The sequence below is a fragment of the Mauremys reevesii genome, linkage group 24 (assembly GCF_016161935.1).
Source record: "Mauremys reevesii isolate NIE-2019 linkage group 24, ASM1616193v1, whole genome shotgun sequence".
Classification (NCBI taxonomy): Eukaryota; Metazoa; Chordata; order Testudines; family Geoemydidae; genus Mauremys; species Mauremys reevesii.
Window position 1 is genome coordinate 4,666,427 of NC_052646.1, and position 18,966 is coordinate 4,685,392.

The 18,966-nt window shown below is 52.9% G+C and overlaps 1 protein-coding gene and 1 long non-coding RNA gene across 2 annotated transcripts; one reads left to right on the plus strand and one right to left on the minus strand.

The window, feature by feature from the left end:
* The first annotated feature begins 3,129 nt into the window (after positions 1-3,129).
* RAB25 (RAB25, member RAS oncogene family) lies at positions 3,130-15,021 on the plus strand. The gene is made up of 5 exons (XM_039512109.1): positions 3,130-3,438; positions 9,500-9,695; positions 10,897-11,090; positions 11,517-11,597; positions 12,833-15,021. The coding sequence occupies exons 1-5, from the start codon at positions 3,399-3,401 to the stop codon at positions 12,961-12,963; spliced, it is 642 nt and encodes a 213-aa protein (XP_039368043.1). The 5' UTR covers positions 3,130-3,398; the 3' UTR covers positions 12,964-15,021.
* LOC120389960 lies at positions 6,924-16,620 on the minus strand. The gene is made up of 3 exons (XR_005590999.1): positions 16,438-16,620; positions 15,039-15,155; positions 6,924-7,130 (listed from the first exon to the last, which is right to left on the minus strand). It is a non-coding gene; the product is annotated as an uncharacterized LOC120389960 (long non-coding RNA).
* Positions 16,621-18,966: the final 2,346 nt, after the last annotated feature.

An 18,966-nucleotide genomic window follows, 5' to 3' on the forward strand; every position in this document is an offset into this window, starting at 1 on the left:
GCCCATTTGTGGGGGAGAAAGTTGCTTCTTGCATCTTCTCCTGATGCAGCTGGTGTTGGCCACTGCTGGAGGTGGATTTTTGACCAAGTTGACCTGGAGCAGGGAGTTAACTCCTGTGAGGATTCAGGGGCTGCTGTGATGTCTAGTTTTTCCCTCTGTTGCTCACATGATGGCAGCAGAGGATAAGGAACACAACTTTCATTTTCTAACACAAAACACACAGGGGCCAGATTCTGCTGCCAGTAACGCTGGTGTAAATCTGGAGCGAGTCTCTGGCATCCCTCTCGATTTACACCCACGTAACCAACAGCAGAAATGGTTACAGAGCTTCCGCTCTTGGAGATACCTGTCCCCTCCCGGTATGATTCTGCTGGAGGAGCTGTGCACACTAATATGTGATTCCTCTCCTGCTTACATCAGCGTAAGTGGAGTTGTTCCTGATCTACACCAGCAGCTGGAAAATCTGGCCTGGTGGTTTTTAAAGTGAAACTAGCAAATTAATCTAGCGCTGTGCTCAGGGTGCAGGCTTGGGTCACGCCCAGGACATCAGGGGTATGTTCTGACACAAGACTACATCAGTACGAACTAGGTACCTTTTAGTTCACACCAGCGGGGTCTACACAGGGCAGATCGAGTGCAACACATGAGAGCACTCGCCAATTCACACACCCTGCCCGCCCCCATTCCCTCCCGTCAATACAAATGATTGGACATAGAAGGACATTTGTTACCTGAGAGCTAAGGGGGAGGCAGTGTGGCCTAGTGAACAGTGCACTGGACAGAGAGTCAGGAGCCATGAATTCTATTCCCGCCTCTGGCTTGCTGGGTGACCGTGGGCAAGTCACTTGCCTGCTCTGTGCCTCGGTTTCCCTGTCTGTAAAATGGGAATAATGGTACTGACCGCCTTTGTACAGCACTTTGAGATTGGCAGGAGAAAAAGATGAGCTATAGTTACAGAGGGAAAAGCTGGCCCAAGTGAGGCCAATGGGAGCTTTGCCAGGCACTGCAGTGGAGCCTGTTGCCTGAGCAGTGTAAAAGGGCCTTAGTGCACCTGAGAATCAGCCCACTGGACTTTGTGTCACACCCACTGCATGGGCATTAAATGGCTTGCTGGGGTGTAGCATCAGTGCTGTGCCACGTTAATCCCCTAATGCGTCTGGTTTCTCCTGCTTGAGCCTGGCCTCTCCCATCCCTGCTGAATTTTCACCTGCATCTGTAGGCAGTGGCATGAGCACACACAGCTCTCCACCCACCAGTAAAGAGGTGCGGTCCCAGTCACAGAACAAGGCCTTTGTTGGCTCTGTCACACCCCCTCCCTTCCCTAAGATCCTATGGTGGAGTCTTTTGCAGCCACCGCTCTGGGGAGCCAGCTGTCTGGATTGCAGTGGCTTTAGAACAGAATACCAGGGTTGGGAGGGACCTCAGGAGGTATCTAGTCCAACCCCCAGCTCAAAGCAGGGCCAATCCCCAGACAGATTTTTGCCCCAGATCCCTAAATGGCCCCCTTGATGGCTGAACTCACCACCCTGGGTTTAGCAGGCCAATGCTCAAACCTCTCTAAGGCTAGGAACTCAGAAACCCATTTCCTTAATGATCCACAAATACATTGGGGGTTCCCCACCAACACACCTGGGTTTAAATCCTTTCCCCTCAACCTCTCTAGAGGGCTTCCCAATGTCTCCTGTACCAGACCCAGTGCAGATGCTGATACAATTACACTACCTGCTTGTGAGAGGAGAGCCTGGCCTAGTGGATGGACCACTGGCCGGGGACTCTGGAGAGCTGGGTTTTATTCCCAGCTCTGCTGTTAACCATGAGGGAAATCACTCCCCTTCCCTCCTTTGTGCCTCTGTTTTGATTGTAAGCTCTCTAAAGGCAGACTCCGTCTCTCACTGTGTCTATGTACAGCACCTAGCACTGCGGGGCCTAGCTCTCAATGGAGACAGTTAGGTGCTATAGTCATACAAATGCTGATATAGAGAATGCCTCCCTCAGGCTCCTTGTATTCACCTTAGCAACATCAGGGGAACCATCTGCAGGGCAGCAAGAGAAATGTGAGGCCTGAGTACATGGTGTTCCTTGGGGTCCCTCCCATTTCACTTTATTTACACAGGTATTTTGGGGCTCCCTGGTACAACTAGACCCTCTTTCCCTCCCTTCTTGTCACCCTTGGCCAGGATGTCATTGTCAGCTCGTTCCTTCTCCTCCCACATACTCAGTCGCTTGTCTCAGGTGATATAAACATCCCCTTGGCTCGCTGCTCCTCCAAGGAGTGCTCCAGGGGAAAAAAACGGTGCAAGCCCCAGGCCAGAGTGTGTGTGATAGGCCTCTCTGCCCTAGCCACAGCGGCCAGGCCTCTGCTACAGTCCCTGCCTACAGAGCTGAGCTCACACAATAGAGGCTTGGGCTTTTCACACTGGAGGTCCCGGAGTCAGTCCCGGGCATCAGCCACTAGCCAGGTGCTGGCTGTTGCTGGGGGAACCGAGCCAGCGGTAGGTGTAGAAGCATCTAAGGCAAAGCAGATTTTTCTGTGGCACTTGCCCCCAGATCAGCAGAGTTGGTTCAACCTGCACAATGCTCCTCTCTCCATCCTCAGCCTCCCACTCCCTGCTCTCTGGCCTCCTGCTCTTTGCACTTTGGCCAGGAGGTCCTGTGGCGGGGGAGGAGGGTCTAACAGGCCAGCTCATCAATAAACTGCAGTGCCTGTGGCTTATGCAGCCTGGGCCAGTTTGCAAGTCGTGGGCACTTCCACGGGAGAGCAAAGAAAGTGCAGGATCGGATCCCCACTCCTAGGGTTGCCAAGCCTCCAGGATTGCCCTGGAGTGCCCAGGAATTAAAGCTGAATCTTTCGTTCGCGATGACGTCATGTGGTGAAACCCCCAGGGATGTGTCCGACCACAGCTGGCACCCCTGCCTCGTCCAGCATTAGCACAAGCGGAGGCAGCGTGCGGGGGTGTGTTTAGCAGCCATGTGACGCTGGGGGGGGGCGGTGAGCACTACCTGACAAACCTGTACGGCGACACCCAGGTCACACCCCATTGAGTCAGCCAGCCCAGCAGAGCTGCACCTTCAACCCGCCTAGCAAGGATCTACTCCCCGCCCGGCCCCTTCGAAAAGAGGCCTCAGAAGCACAGGGCTGGCTATTTTTTTTTGCTGGTTTGGCTGGTGCAGCAAAGGGAACTTGGCCCTGTGGGTCTCCTCCCCCGCTGGCAACTCTCCTCCCAATTGCTTTCAACTTCCCTGTCTTGGGAGGAAATTTTGTCCTCCACCTTCCTGGTTTATCAGATCGTGGCAAAAAAAAAAAATCAAACAAACCCCCACCCCCTGGCTGTTAAGGAAGCAGGCAAAGACTGAGAGGAGGATCCCAGGCCGGAGGGGGCCAGGTGTGGCTGGGAGAGATGGGGACGGCGGAGGAGGATTATAACTTTGTCTTTAAGGGTGAGTTTTATTGGAACCCCCGTTCCGTGGCTGGTTGCAGGCTGGGCTGCGCGTTCTGCAATGGGCTGGTTCTGCCTTTTGAAAGGGGTGGACTTGGGGGCCTGGGGCGGGGGGGGGAGCAGAGGATGGATGGGATGTGAGGTGGGTGCGGGAGGCCGGATGGAGCGGCGGTGGTGGGCTGGGGCCTGTAGCACAAACAAGGGGTGGAGGGGAAGCAGCCATCCAGAAGGGCAGCTGGGCAGAAGGGTCTTTCTCTTGTGGTTGTGGGGAGTCCTTGGTGGTGGATCTTTGAGGGCAAATCCCACCACGCCTGGGTATAAGCCCCAGTGAAGTCAGTGCAGATGCACCAGGAATTTGGGTCAGATGAGCCCCTCTGCCACTCCCCCCGCAGTCACTGCAAGGTTGTGACTGGCTTTGGGAACCCACCAAGCATCCTGTCAGTAAATCCACAGCCCAGCTCAGTGCCTGGACCGACAGCTGCATTGCGAGGTGCGGTCAGGGGGTTTGACACCTCCCCCTTAAGCGTTAGGTACTGGTCACTGCTGGCTTAGCTGGATGGGTGGGCCAATTGCATGTGGCCAGCCTTACAGCAGAGACACAGTGGAAGCACGTGGGCTTCTGGCAACCCAGATCCCCAGGGATTCGCAGGGATCCTGATGGATGTCCGGATGTCCAGACTGAACACCCTGGGGGCCGATTCTCCTTCACACCGCACCGTGAGTGCTCACTGACATCCATGCAAAGTGCTACCAAACCAGAACGGGTCACCCCGGTGCAAACGCCTGCATGAGGTGCGGAGCAGTGGAGAATGGGGAGCTGGTAGCCATAATCGGAGGAAATAGCCCTGTAAGGATCCTGCCTGCACATGGGGCTGCCCCAGCTGGTATGGAGCTGATGTAAGGGCTATAGAGAGTGGATCGGGGTGTGGCCAGAATGCACCGTGCTGTGGCTATTCTGTGCCTCTCAGGCCCTATAAAGGGCAAGGGACTGTTTCTTGCTATGTGCAGTCACGGCCCCCATCATGCTGGAGCCTCTGTTTTGGTATGAGCCTCCAGGTGCTACCGTAACACAAAAAATAATAATGCCCCCACAGCGTAAGGCCCGGCGACAGGATCAGGGCCTGACGGGATCGCACCCCTCTAGGGAACAGTTTATTCTAATCTGGCTCAGGCTGCGTTCAGTAACTGGCATTGCCACAAAAGCCAGAACAGATTACATTTTTTAAAAACCAAAAACCAATTCATTTTCCCCCAGAAGGAAAATGTTTTGGTTTCCTGGGGGAAAAAAAAAATCAATTTTTGTAACCAAAATTTTACTTGCAGGGAAAAAATTTTTACATTAAAAAAAATCTAAATATTTTGAGGAAAATGTTTACTATTTTCTAGCTGGTTCTCTATGGCATATTTCACTGGCAAAAGGACAGTTGCTCTGGCAATTGGATCCCAAACCTTGATAGGTTAAAACTAGAGCGAGCTAGACTGTGGTGGGGGGGGAAGGGGGGAAAAGGAATGGGGCCATCCATGGTGAAAAGACACAAACAACAAAATCCTCAAAACTTCCAGCTGAACATTGCAATTTTTCATCAAAACACTGAAAAAATGTTGTCCAAAAACATTTTTGGATTTTGCCCAAAGATTCTCATTTTTTTGCTTTTCCAACAAGAAAAAAAAAATCAAAGATTTTTGAAGAAATTAAACACTTCCTGTGAAAATGTGTGTTTAATCGAAACCCCCGACTTTCTGGAGAAAAGCAACTTGGATGGAAAATTTTTGATACTCGCTAGTGAAAGCCAACACCTTGAATTCCACCCAGAAGCTTTTTGGGAGCAAGTGCTGGTCATGAAATATGGACTGATGGGCTCCCAACCTGCAACTTCTCTTAATAAATAGGCTGTAGCATTTTGCATTAGCTTCAGCCTCTGAATGGTCTTTCTTGAGCAGCAGGTTCAAATCCCAGCTGAGGTGTAACTTACATTCATAGAATCTCAGGGTTGGAAGGGACCTCAGGAGGTCATCTAGTCCAACCCCCTGTTCAAAGCAGGACCAAACCCAACCTGTTATTTCATTTTGTGTTGCCTGGTTCCAGGGCCAGGAAGGTTTTCCCAGCACTGCTGCTGCCTCATATGGTCCAGGAGTTATGTAGGACTCAGGAATTAAGTGCTGATAATAGCAGAGAAAACTGTTTTGGTGTGGAATTGTGACAGTGCAGGAGAGGCAAAGAAAAGCTAACTGGTGGAATGCAAAACATAAATATTGTCCAAGCAGCTTAAATGGGAAAAGTACATCAGGCATTTAAAGGTCATTCTGCTTCAGTAATCTCGGGAGTTGTCATTAGCATTGTGGGTAAAGCAATTTAGGGTTTAGAAATATTATAATGACCTGGCCCATGTGTGTGTCATCACTTGTATTCAGTACATTAGGTGCTGCACATAAACATAATAAGAGACAGCCCTTGCCGGGCAGAGCTTACAGCAAGCTAGTCGAAGGGGAAGGTGTCTTGGGCAAGGACACCAGCAAAACTGGGCCAAGAACCCAGATCTCCTGATTCCCAGTCCAGTGCTCTAGTCACTGGCTAACACTGCCTCTCTGGTATGTGTCCCTGCCCACTACTGAATGGAATCAGAACAGCTCAACTGTGTGTCACAGGCCCTATATTGCCAGGCGCTAATGAGGAGTTGCCTTTAGCTTGGGTACCAGGGGCCTGAAATTTTGCAGCAGGGGGAATCTGAGTTCTGTCCCCAGGGTCACCATGAAGTTCCACCCTAGGCAGCCACAGATTAGCTACATGAATTTTAAACTGGGGGTGTCCTTTTCAGAACAAAGCCAGGGAGACAAATGGCTGCTTGGCCCTTTAATGTCCCACTCACACAGCTGCGACGGCGCGGGAAGGCTTGTGTTTGTGCAGACTTTGCACACGCTGCCGCCTGCCACACCTGCATGAGCGAGCGACACGGCCTGACAGTATCAGAGCACAGGCAAGCTCAGCCGGGATCCTTTAGCCAGGTTTCAAGCAGCCACTGCAGGGTTAGCTGCCCCCCTTCCCCACGGAGCAAAAGATCAGAGCTACCGGCTTGCTTTGCAAACAGAGCGGACACAGCTCAGCTCAGCTGCAGGGTGGCTTGGAACAGGGTGGAGACTGTCTCCATTGCCACCTGGGTGGAATATCTACTACATAAGCCATCTGGACAAAAGACATACACACATGCACACACCTAGGACGCCCATTAGCAAAGCGCCAACTGCAGGAAGAGGCAGGCTGACATGAAGATAAATCCCTCACTGTAGGGAGTGGAGGCCAGATGGGCTCAGTCCGGGGAGGGACAGGAAAAAAAGATGGAGGACCCGATTTGTTAGAAAGCCAACAGCCAAAACCTATTTGCCTAGGGAGTCACCCAGCTGTTACCGCCTAGTCCCAGCTGGTGGGGCCAGTTACTCAGAAACTGTCCTGGCCCTCGGGTGCAATTCTATGGCCTGTGTTATGCTGGAGGTCAGACTGGGGGGGGGATCAGAATGATCCTTCTTGGCTGTAAAAAGACAATGATGAGTCTGATTCTTCCTGAACCTCATGCAGGTGTTTACGCCAGGGCAAAGTGGGGTGTAAAATGTTTCTGACTCAGAATGGGAGGTGTTTTGCACTTGTTCGGCACTGGTGTCACTGATGACGCAGTTTGATGGGAGAATCAGGCCCAGTAACTATGAATAAAGACAAAGCCAGGACAGTGAGGTTACGTCCGTTTGAATGGGCGGGATCTTCAACGTCTAACTGAAACACACAGCAAAAATCCTTTTTGGTGAGAAGCAAAACTAGGGCTAATAGCATTCTGGGGTGTATGAACAGGAGCGTCGTAGGTAAGACATGGGAGGGAATTGTCCTGCTCTACTTAGCACTGGTGCGGTCTCAGCTGGAGTCCTGTGTCCAGCACTTTAGGAAATGTGACAAATTGGAGGGAGCCCAGAGGAGAGCAACAAAAATGATCAAAGGTTTAGAAAACCTGACCTGTGAGGCAAGGTTAAAAAAACTGGGCCTGTTTAGTCTTGAGAAAAGAAGTCTAAGGCGGGACCTGATAGTCTTCCAATGTATTAATGGCTGTGATAAAGAGGACTTTGATCAATTGTTCTCTATGTCCACTGAGGGCAGGGCACGAAGTAATTGATTAAATCTGTAGGAAGAGAGATTTAGGTTAGATATTAGGAAAAACTTTTAAATCTCAGGGTAGTTAACCTCTGGAACAGGCTTCTAAGGGAGGTTGTGGAATTGCCATCCCTGGAGGTTTTAAGAACAGGTTGGACAAAAACCTGTCAGGGACGGTCTAGGTTTACTGGGTTCTGCCTCAGCTCAGGGCGCTGGACTTGATGACTTCTCAAGGTCCCAGCCCTGCATTTCTATGATTCCCTCCTCTGCCACAGACTCCCTATGTGACCTTGGGCAAGACACTTAGCCGGTCCGTGCCTCAGTTTCCCTACCTGTACAATGGGGATAATAGCATTGCCCGGGCTCACAAGGAGGGCTTGTGAGAATAAACATATTAAAGCTTGTGAGGCACTCAGGTAGGTAATGGGGGCCAGAAAAAGTGCCGTAGCTCGATAGGGTGTCCACACCACAAAAAAAGACCCGTGCGGTGGAGGGGAAGGGTGGTCTCAGAGCCCAGGCTCCATCTGGAGCCCGCACGTCTACACTGCTATTTTTAGTCCCCCAGCATGAACCCAAGTCATTTGACCCAGGCTCTGAGACGCACTACTGCAGGTATTTTTCTGCTCTGTACACATACCCCTAGATACTAAGCAACATTCCTGGCTCTGTGCTGGAAAATTCAAGTGCATTCCACAAAACAGGAGTGATCAGAAGATACAGCACCATAAGAAAAGGCAAATCTTCCATAAAGGTTTTTCGGTTGCTGTTTAGAATAGAGAGGCAGAGAGAAAGCGCTCTCAGGTTTTATTTTCACTTTGGCTTAATACAGGTGTGTTAAGAGGCTGTAGCATGAAAAGAAGGAAAACTGTAGCCCAGCAAAAGAAATTTGGGGTATTTTATGAAAAGTTCCAGCAAACAATGTGATTGTTGTCTAGGGTGATCCAGAATCACCAACCCCAAGTATTCAAAAAATCATGAGCCGGGCCCTCAAAATCATGACTGGCTTAAAATCTTGAGATTTTTAAAATAAATAGTTTTGGGGGTTCTTTTTATTTGTCTTCTGGATTCATTTGCTTCACGTTTTCTAGTTTTTCTCCACCAACACGAGGGCTAGAAACTTCCTTGTTTTTTTTAAGATGAAAGCTGAGATTCTCACAAAGTCAGCTGACTCCAGCAGCTGGGACTTTAAGCTCGCCCAAATATCTCAAGAGTTGATGTAAAATTGTGAGACTTGGGACAGCAGTGGCAGTCATATCATGTGGCTACAATGGTGTGTGTAGCTAGAAAACTTTTGTTTTCTGTATGCTGCGCCACCGTATTTCTAAGAACTCTCTCTGAATGCAGAGACAGCAACTGTTGTGAAGTCAGTTCCATGTAGATTGTTACAGAGGAGCCATATACCCTGTGCTCTCTCTCATAAGGGACTTTCCTTTTGTCCTTTCTTTTTTGGTTGGTTTCCTTGATCTGATTCTGACTGAAATCTGCTCCTTGCATATGGAAAAACAAAACAGATGAGGGCTAGGAAGAAATTTTCCTTATGGGCATGTTTTTCCCATAACTGCTTAATGCAGAGACAGGATACTGGACTAAATGGACACATGAGCTGCTCCCACGTGGCAATTGCTATGTTCCTAGATGCAGCAGTTGATTATTTATACTGCGGTAGCACCAGAAACTCTAATCATAGATCAGGGCCTCATTGTGACAGGCGCAATAACAAAAGTTCCTGTCCCAAAGAGCTTACAGTCAAAGTCATGTTCCATAGCTCTCTACTGGAATCAGAACACCACAACTGGGTGTCATATGCCCTGTACTGCTCCCAGCTCACGAGGATTCTCCATCTTCCTGTGCTTTTGGATTCGGAGGATCCCTGGTGCACAATCGCCATTCGCATCTCATTTTGCTAGGAGTTTCCCTCTTGTCTCCCTAGTGGTCCTGATTGGAGAGTCCGGCGTGGGGAAGACCAACCTCCTCTCGCGCTTCACCCGCAATGAATTCAACCACGACAGCCGCACCACCATCGGCGTGGAGTTCTCCACCCGCACCATCATGGTGGGCAACGCCATGGTGAAGGCACAGATCTGGGACACCGCCGGGCTGGAGCGCTACCGTGCCATCACCTCAGCGTAAGCGGGCCGCGCGGCTCGATGCAACAGCGGGAGGGGTGGCGATGGCGGCAGCGGTTCCTAGGCACGAGCGGCTCCACAGGGGAGGCAGGCGCCTCTGAATGCAGAACTCCACGGGGGTGGCACGGGGGGCTATTGTCTGTGACCTGCCCATACTTGGCATGGCTCACTGTCTCCCTCCAGTGGCTGGGCCACACTGAGGTATGAGTCCGCTACAGTCTTTGAGCTAACAGCGCTTTTAGCTCAGGTGGTAGATGCTTGTGCATTTAGAGCCAAAGATCTTGGGGTGGGTCCCCACCGCTAACCACCCGCTTAGAGGAGTCATGGTACCCTTAGAGCAGGTGGGATGGAGTGTGTCTATCACCCAAATGAAGCTACAGGGCCTGATTCTCCATTGCCCTGCCCTTCCTGAGTCATTTACATGCGCGCAAAACGGGCTTAGGACACTACTGTGAAAATGAAGGGGAAAAAAGTCAGCAACACCAGGGTGTTTATTTGAATGTGATTGATGCCCGGTAGCATTTGAACCCCAGCCCTCCACGGGCACAGCACAGCTCTCTACCGGTGGAGTTAAAGGAGTGACTCCACTGCTTGGCAGCAGTAGTAGGTTGTTATCCTAATAGCTCAACCACAGGGAGGGAGGACAGGGATGCGCTAGCCACTCTGTGGGCCGGCTCTTGGGGCAGCAGTGCTGGGTTATAGGTAGACGCACTGTGGGTATGTTTACACTGCATAGTGAGCCAAGGTCAGTGGGACCTGACCTTGAGGACTCGGTGTTTCCAAGCCTGTGCTTGAGCGTCCGTGTTGCACTGTAAACCTGGGCTTCCAATTGCTGGACCCGGGTCTCACAGCCCTGCTAACGCGTCCACACTGCCCTGTGCAGACCTTCTGACTCAGGTCTGAGGCTTGAGCTGTGTCCACACAGCAAACTGACAGGGCTTGGACCCAAGGTGCAGCAGGACTCGGGCTCTGACCCTCCCCACTAGCAGAGTCCCTGGACCTAGGTCCTGAGCGCTCGCTGACCCGAGTCAGACGGATTTGTGTGTGGACGGAAGAGAGACTTGGGCTCAAACCGAGTCAGAGCCTGGGCTTAGTGTGCAGTGGAGACACACCCAAAGAGGTCTGACCCCACTGGAGGCAGTGGCTGTGACAGGCTCCGGCTCAGGCCCTGTTGTGAAGGCCGCCCGCTCTCTCTCGGCAGGTATTACAGGGGGGCAGTGGGCGCCCTCCTGGTTTTCGACATCACCAAGCACCAGACCTACGACGTGGTGGAGCGCTGGCTGAAGGAGCTGTACGACCACGCCGAGGCCACCATCATCGTCATGCTGGTGGGCAACAAGACGGACTTAGCCCAGGCCCGCGAGGTGCCGACCGAGGAGGCCAAGATGTTTGCAGGTATGGAGCCGCCTCCCCGGGAGGACCCACCCCGAGACAGCCAGCGCCCGCTGGGTTCTGCTACCCCACCCCGAGAACACGTCCTGAAAGCCTCCCGTTCCAGCCAGAGCTCATGGTGCTGGGCCCGCATGAGCTAAGCAGGGTCCGTAATGTGATAGACCAAGGGGTGCCAGGCTGCAAGGAGGTGGGGGCTCAGTAGGGGGTGCTCAGTATTGATCCCATAGGACCCTGGGGGGGTGGGGATCAGGGTGGGGGTACTCTCCCCTCCCTGACCCTGATGCCCCAGTGTTGTTCAGCTGGGGAAGATGCCATGCTAGATGGGCCAATGGCCTGCCCTGTTCTGGCAGGAAGAGGGATGCTCGGGTAGCTGGAGCTACCTCCAAATGGTACCATGGTCCCCATGCCTCTTGCGTGACCCCCTTGCAGAAAACAACGGGCTGCTGTTCATCGAGACGTCCGCGCTGGACTCCACGAACGTCGAGCAGGCCTTCGAGACCATACTGAGAGGTGCGCCGGGGGCAGGGGAACATGGAGTCGGGGAGCTGGATTCTGAGCAGAGCCCGCTCTGGGGGTGGCTGATGGAGAAGCACCCAGAGGGGTGAACTCTCCATAGAAAGAGCTCAAGGTGCCGTGTGACAACTGCCCCACCACCAGGGAGCGCTAAGGAGACCGAGTGGAATCCGGTGTCCCGCCTCCTGCCATGACACACCAGCCCATTGGCCCATTCAGACCATTTGTCTGCCCCCGGAGCTTCTCTCTGCACCAAGGGGGGCAGGTTAACGACTAGGCCAACTGGTTTCCCGTTTTGGGCTAGACTGGGGTTTTTCCTAGCTGTAAAGCTCAGCGGCTGGGAGAAAACACCATGTGACCCTCTGGAGAGAGAGACGGCTGGGGAGTGGGTTTGGGCAAGGAGTTACCCTCATGCTGCCTGTTTCCACCATGGTTCAAGGGGACAGGACTAAAGAATACCCCGAAGCAGGGCTGATGTGGGGCGGGCGTAAAGGGGGACAGCAAGTGATCTCTCTCCTGCCATCCATCTCCACCCTCTGACAAACACTCCAGGGACACCATTCCTTACCCATTCTGGCTAAGGGGCATTCATGGACTTAACCTCCATGAATTTATCTAGTTCTTTTAAACACTGTTATAGTCCTAGCCTTCACAGCCTCCTCAGGCAAGGAGTTCCACAGGTTGACTGTGCGCTGTGTGAAGAAGAACTTCCTTGTATTTGTTTTAAACCTGCTGCCTATTAATTTCATTTGGTGGCCCCTAGTTTTCATCTTATGGGAACAAATAAGTAACTTTTCCGTAGTCACTTTCTACAATCGTACCAGGGCCTTGAGCTTGGGGCTAGGGAAGGCCCCAAAATGTCTGTGGAAATAAAGTGAAATGGGAGGAGGTAGGACCCTAACAAACAGGCTGGATCAGGGCCCCACATTTCTCTCTGTGGGCCTGCACCACACTGAAAACCTAGCAGACCCTGAAGATCCACCCATATTATGCCGAGCCCCAGCAGGGATTGAACACGGGACCGCTAGCCCTTTAAGCAGGAGCTGGTGTGGCTAATAGAACCGAGGCACAATAAGACTAGGTGACATGCCCAGGGTCACGCAGGGCGTCTGTGGCAGAGCTGGGAATTGAACCAGCCTCTGTCTGTGGGCCAGCCCCGGCTCGAGGGGGACAAAGCACTACCCAGTGGGGGTTACCACTCCAGGATCCCTCATTATCACTCCCTCTTCCAGACATTTTCAACAAAGTGCAGAAGCAGCAGCAGAGAAGCCCCCAGGACAACGCGGTGTCGCTCTCCAGCGAGAACCCCCACGGCACCTCCCAGACCCCGGAGGAGAAGCGAGCGTGCTGCGTGAGCCTCTGAGAGCAGGCTGGGAGCTGGCCCGGGACTCGCCACGGAGCCACGAGCCCCTCCATCCGCTTTGCTTTCTGACCAGGGGGAAATGCCCGTCCCCTCCCTCAACGCCCCATAACGGCACCAAGCCAGGTCGGGGCTGGGCGACGGAAACACATCTGCAATTGATCGGTCCCTTCGCTCCCTCCGCAAAGCCGTTACTCACCCCACACCTTGCAGGCAGCACCACTAGAGAAGGGGATGCTGCGTACCCAGACCTCTGCCCCCTGGAGTCTGCCAAGCCACAGCAGGGGGAATCGGGGGTGGGGGTCAGCAGGCCAAACTTCCCCCCTAGCAGAGGGGGAGTCAGCCATAGGAACACGCCCATCTATCTTAGTTACCTGATCCCCTTACCACAGTGTCGGAGCATCTTTTTAATGTATTTATCCTCACAACCCTCTGTGGGATAGGGCAGTGCTATTATCCCCAGTGTACAGATGGGGAAACCGAGGCACAGGGAGACTAAGTGACATGCCCAGGGTCACGCAGGGCGTCTGTGGCAGAGCTGGGAATTGAACTTGGGTCTCCCAAGTTCCAAGCTAGCGCCCTAACAGCTGAGCAATTCTTCCTGTCTTCCTGCAACCGTGAGGTTTCAAGGAAGGAATTTAAATATTATCAATATATTGGTCTGATCCTGCCATTGGATCCACGCACGCTCCGAATCTGGCCTCAACACCGCTCAGCTCAGTGGGGCTTGCACCAGATTCACACAGCTGCATCTGAGGTCAGAATCCAGCCCTCCCTGTCGAAGTCAGTGGAGGGTGCGGCCACATGGCTCCAATTCCAGGATCGGAGCCACGATTTTTGCCTGGATGCTGCTGCTTTAAACATCCCGTCCATTTCGCTGTCTCCCATAACCTGTTCGTTCACCTAGTGGTATGCGTACCACACCGCTGTCCTCGCCCCGGGTACCGAATCTCTTTAGATAGCCTCTAAAAATACGCCCTGTACAGAATGGCAATACAGGAGTGGAGAGAAAGCAGACGTCTCTAGTTCCAGGGCTTGGGTTGCCTAATTAGTCTTACCTTGTGCTTCAGCCTTGCTTTAAGGTCTGAGATCTTGGAGATGGGAGGGAGGAACTCTGTTAAACTAACTCAGTGAAGGGCTTGGATTTCAGAGGGGCTGAGCATGTCTCCAGCTGGAATTGTGACTACCTCACCAGATCATCCCTTCCGTCAGTATACACTGAACATGGGGCGACGGACTTCTGGCTACTACGGACTTGACCCAAAGCCCCTTGATGCCACCAGGGTTCTCCCCATGGAGTTCAATGGGCTTTGGATCCAGTTTATAGAGAAGGAAGTTGCAGGGGAGGAGGGATTTGCCTGGTTGAACGTCTGAGCTCTTTACGGGACCTAGGCTGGATTGTGATCTCTGGGCAACCTGGGGAAGCCGGAGTCCTGTGCTGATTTCAGTGGAGCAAATCCACAGACACCAGAATCTGGCCCTAACGTCACTGAAGTCAGTGGGCCATGTCTCAGCTGGTGTAAATTGGCAAAACTCCGCCCAAGTCATGCCGATATACACCCGCCAGGTGGGTTGACACTGGCTCCGTGTGTGCCAATGTATCCGAGATCAGACTCGGTCCACCGCCGCTGGAGTTAGTGGGCTGACTCTGGATTTGCACTGGTGTATCTGAGATCAGAATCTGGCCCAGTTCCACTGGAGCGACTCAATTCGCAAAAGTGTATCTGGGATCAGAATCTGGCCAATTGGAGGCGGGGGGGTGCCTCTGGATTTACACCAGTGCAGTTTAACTCATCGGGGCAGATTCTGTGCTGAGACAGAAACACTAAATCCCTGTTACGCCTCGTTCTTGTCTAAACCTGGCTTTTGCCTGCTGTTAATCTAACTGCAGCATCTTGTGACCGTCTGAATTCAGTGGGAATTATTTATATGATTGCTGGAGCGGGGCTGGATCTTTTTGTACAGATTGTCTCACGAGCAGCCCTGGCGAGGGAGTGTGCGTGATGCGATGGACCATAGGACCCTGACCCAAACATTAAAACATTTAGAGAATGTTTCAAAGACAGCACTCTGCCTACCTTGACTTCCTGCATATTCCTGGTGGGTTTCTCTTTAGGATCTCACCTAATTTTTCCATCCTTTTCATTCCCCTTCCCTATCCTCAGGGATGTTAATGGGCAGGATGCGGGGTGAACCTGCAAGATATAGGATTTCAGACTGGACGACCAAGTGTCTGTGAGCTCTGAAGTGGCCCTGTGGCCCTTCTTCCATCAGCGGGGGTGGTCGTGTCGGCAGATTTCACAGCACACAGCTCTGATAGCAGATCTCAGGCCTCACCCGTAGCCCCACCTCTGTGTCCCCTGGGCTCAGAACATAAGAATGGCCGTACTGGGTCAGACCAAAGGTCCATCTAGTCCCAGTATCCTGTCTACCAACAGTGGCCAATGCCAGGTGTCCCAGAGGGAGTGAACCTAACAGGTAATGATCAAGTGATCGCTTTCCTGCCATCCATCTCCATCCTCTGACAAACAGAGGCTAGGGACACCATTCCTTACCCAGCCTGGCTAATAGCCATTAATGGACTTAACCTCCATGAATTTATCCAGTTCTCTTTTAAATGCTGTTCTAGTCCTAGCCTTCACAGCCTCCTCAGGCAAGGAGTTCCACAGGTTGACTGTGCGCTGCGTGAAGAAGAACTTCCTTTTATTTGTTTTAAACCTGCTGCCCATTAATTTCATTTGGCTCTGCTGATGCCCCTCATTCCAGCCCCCAGCTGTTCCAGCCCTGAGTTCCCCCAGTGAGATTTTTTTATAGCCATTGGGGGGGGGCTTCATTTATTCCCTCTCCATCGTTCCCAGTTGCATTTGGTCTACGTAGAAGAAGATACATACTTTGCCTTGTGACGAAACTGGCTGAAGGGGAGCAAGAGTTGATCTCTGCTGATGGTTTGGGTAATTTGTCTAGGGCAGGCTTGCACAACTTGTAAAGCGGCGAGGGCCATATTACTCCAAAGAAAACAGCTGAGGGCCAAACCCCCCTGGCCCTGCCGGCCCCCCCCCCAGCACCGCCAAGCCCTCCCGAAACACAACACACACACCCCCAGCACCGGCCTCCCCAGCACCGCCCACCTCACGGAAACAAACCCTCCTTCCCCAGCGCTGTCCCACCAAAAACAGTGGTATTGAACCTTGGTAATATGTTATAGCAGGCCCCTAAGGTAGTATAATTAAGGTAAAAGAAAAATGTCTTTTTGCTAGAAGTAGAATAAGCTCTTCCCCCCACTTTGTAATCAATTGCCCTGTTGAATGACTGAGGTGTGACTCCAGACAGCCGCACCCCTTGGAGAGGGGATGGGAGCCAGACCAGATCAGGAGAACAGGTCAGCCACTGACTCCTCGCTCACCTCCTCAGGCCCCCCCCCACCACTGCCCACCGCCTCTTCAGCCCCCCTCCCTTACCTACCACTTGCCTACTCACCCTCCGCGGGCCGCGTAGTGAGCCCATGTGGGCCGCATGCAGCCCCCGGGCTGCTTGTTGTGCAGGTCTGGTCGAGGGAAAAGCCCAACCCTGCCTAAACCCTCCAACTAAATACCCTCAAAGCATCACAGAGAGGTGACTCTCCCCCTGGCTGGGAGAAGGATTCAGCTGCTTTCCCTTGGCTGGATTAGCTCCCACAGGGCTCTGAGGAGTGGGGCTGATCCTCAGGTGGTTTATATCAGCATCACTTCATTGGTCTCAGCAGAGCTACCCCACAGCTGCTCGCTAGGAGACCTGGGTCAACCCAAGGCTTTGTTACAAGTCTAAATGGCAGAGGGAGGGCTGGGCTGCGAAGATCACACACGGAATCACCTGAGTTTAAAGGGAGGGTAGCAGGGTCAGTCCCATAGGGCTGGCCGGGCCTCAGCACAGCAGTCACCCTGCCTCAGTTTCTCACCTGGTTCCGGACTCCTACCTGCAGACCTCCCCTGACTTTAATCTCTCTTGGCAGAGCTAACAGCAGGCCCTGATAATGCTCAGGACTGGAGGCAGTGACCTGTCACTGGCTTGGTGTGTTGAGCCTTTCTGAACATCTGTTCTTAGAAAAGCCAGGCCCTGGGCCCCCGCACTGCCCTCAGAGGGGACAGTGAGAGTTTAGCCGCCCAGAGCATGGCAAGCAGAGGGCCAGGCTGGCGGGAAAAGTGGGCTAGATGGATGGCCAGGTTGCTACAACGGCGGGGAAAGCTGAGCAATGTTTCCCACCCTGTTTTGCAACATCCCTGTAAGTCGGGGGGGGGGCAGAGTAAATGTCCTTCCTTTTCCATTCGGGAGCTGGGCTCATCCATCACAGTATTAGCAGCCGCGCTGCTAGTGATTTCCCGTTGCCCCTTGCAGTCCCAGTGCCCAGGTGAGCGATGCAGGTCATGCCCCGTGTCACTTCCAGACGCTGGCCTGACTCAGCTGGAACGGGGAGGCCCCTCGCACAGGGGAGATTCTCTGGGGGCTGTTTCGACCCACTTTAAGCCCCCTTTGCACTTCCAGCATGGCCTGGCGGGGCCTAGCTGAGACGGAGAACCAGGACCAGAACATCCAGTGCCCCCATCCAAACCACAGACCGCTGCCCCCGGCCGTTTCAACGGGAGCCAGTCCTGTCCTTCGTGTCCTGCCTGTCCTAAACACCAGAGTTTGGGGTTAGTTCCAATTAGCCCTAAAATTTCAGCACAAGGCTGGTGTCATTAGCCAAGGTCCCTGCAGCTCTAGGGAGGGGCTGATTGACATGGCTACTCCCTGGGAGGTGGGTCTGTGTGCGGCTGATGAGTCATCCGCCGTTCTCAGCGAATGGAGCCCCGACAGCGTCTCACTGTCGCCCTTCAGTGTCTGGTCCATGGAAGAGGTTTTATAGGTTGGCTGCTGCTCCCTGCTTTGAGCCCTGAAAGTCCTCGGTTCAAGCCCTGTTAGTGGCCCAAGCGGAGCTGGTTACGCTAAGGGATGGGAGACTGTATCGTCTCGCCCATGGGGGCTCCTTAGTGTTGGTCTGCTACGGGGGGGGCTGAACTGTCTACTTAGCAGGGCAGGGTCTGGGGGAGGGAGGGAGGCCAGAGGTTGTACCATAGTTCGCTGCACACAGACCCACCTCCCAGGGAGCAGCCATGTCAATCAGCCTCAGGGGCCATGGATGAGCCATCAACCTGAAAGTCTGGTCAGATTAGCTGCAAGGCTCACTGAGCCGAGAGCTGCGGCCCTGCTTCCCAGCCAGCCCAGGGGAGCCGGATTAGAGCTTGTCGATGCAACTGGCCCGAGCCCAGTGGCTTGATTCAGCCCGGCTTTGTGCTGAAATTTTAGGGCAATTGGAACAAACCCAAAACTTTGGTGTGTGGGGGAGAGCCACGTGGTGTGTGTGTATATGTGTGTGTGTGTGTGCATAAGCATTAATGCACATGTGTAAACGTGTGCATACATATGTGGCATGCACACAAGTATGATTGAACATGCATGTGTATGAGTGTGAGCATGTGAGTGAACACGAGTGTGTGCATGCACGAGTGTGCAAGTGTGAGTGTGCATCCACAGAGTGCAACCGAGTACAAGTGCACCCGCACAACTGTGCAAATTCACACATGTGTGCAAGTGAGTGAACACGAGCGTGAGTGTGCAAGTGAACACACAAATCCTGCATCTTGGCAGAGGGTTAGAATAGATGACCTTTGCGGTCCCTTCTAACCCTATGATTCTATGAATAAATGTGTATGTGCCTGCACGTGAGTGTGCAAGTGAGAGTGGGTATGCACATGTCTGAGCACACATGTGTGCGTTTGGAGGGGGCGCTCTGAACTCTGCAGCTCCATCACTGCTAGAACAAAGATCCTCCTAGCTCAGGAGCCATGGGCAGTGAAGGGTCTATGACTCACAGACCAGCAGTTCTGATTCTATCCAGCAGAGGCAGTGGTGCACACAGACTCATGCCAGGCAGATCATTTTATTAACATAGTCACACAAAAGCCCCCTCACCCCATCTCCCCCCCCATGTGA

Bases quoted from the DNA above. Each gene is read 5' to 3' on its own strand.
- RAB25 (XM_039512109.1), top strand. From the start codon at position 3,399: ATGGGGACGGCGGAGGAGGATTATAACTTTGTCTTTAAGG. The intron at 3,439-9,499 runs GTGAGTTTTATT...TTGTCTCCCTAG, and splicing joins TTATAACTTTGTCTTTAAGG to TGGTCCTGATTGGAGAGTCC. The intron at 9,696-10,896 runs GTAAGCGGGCCG...CTCTCTCGGCAG, and splicing joins TACCGTGCCATCACCTCAGC to GTATTACAGGGGGGCAGTGG.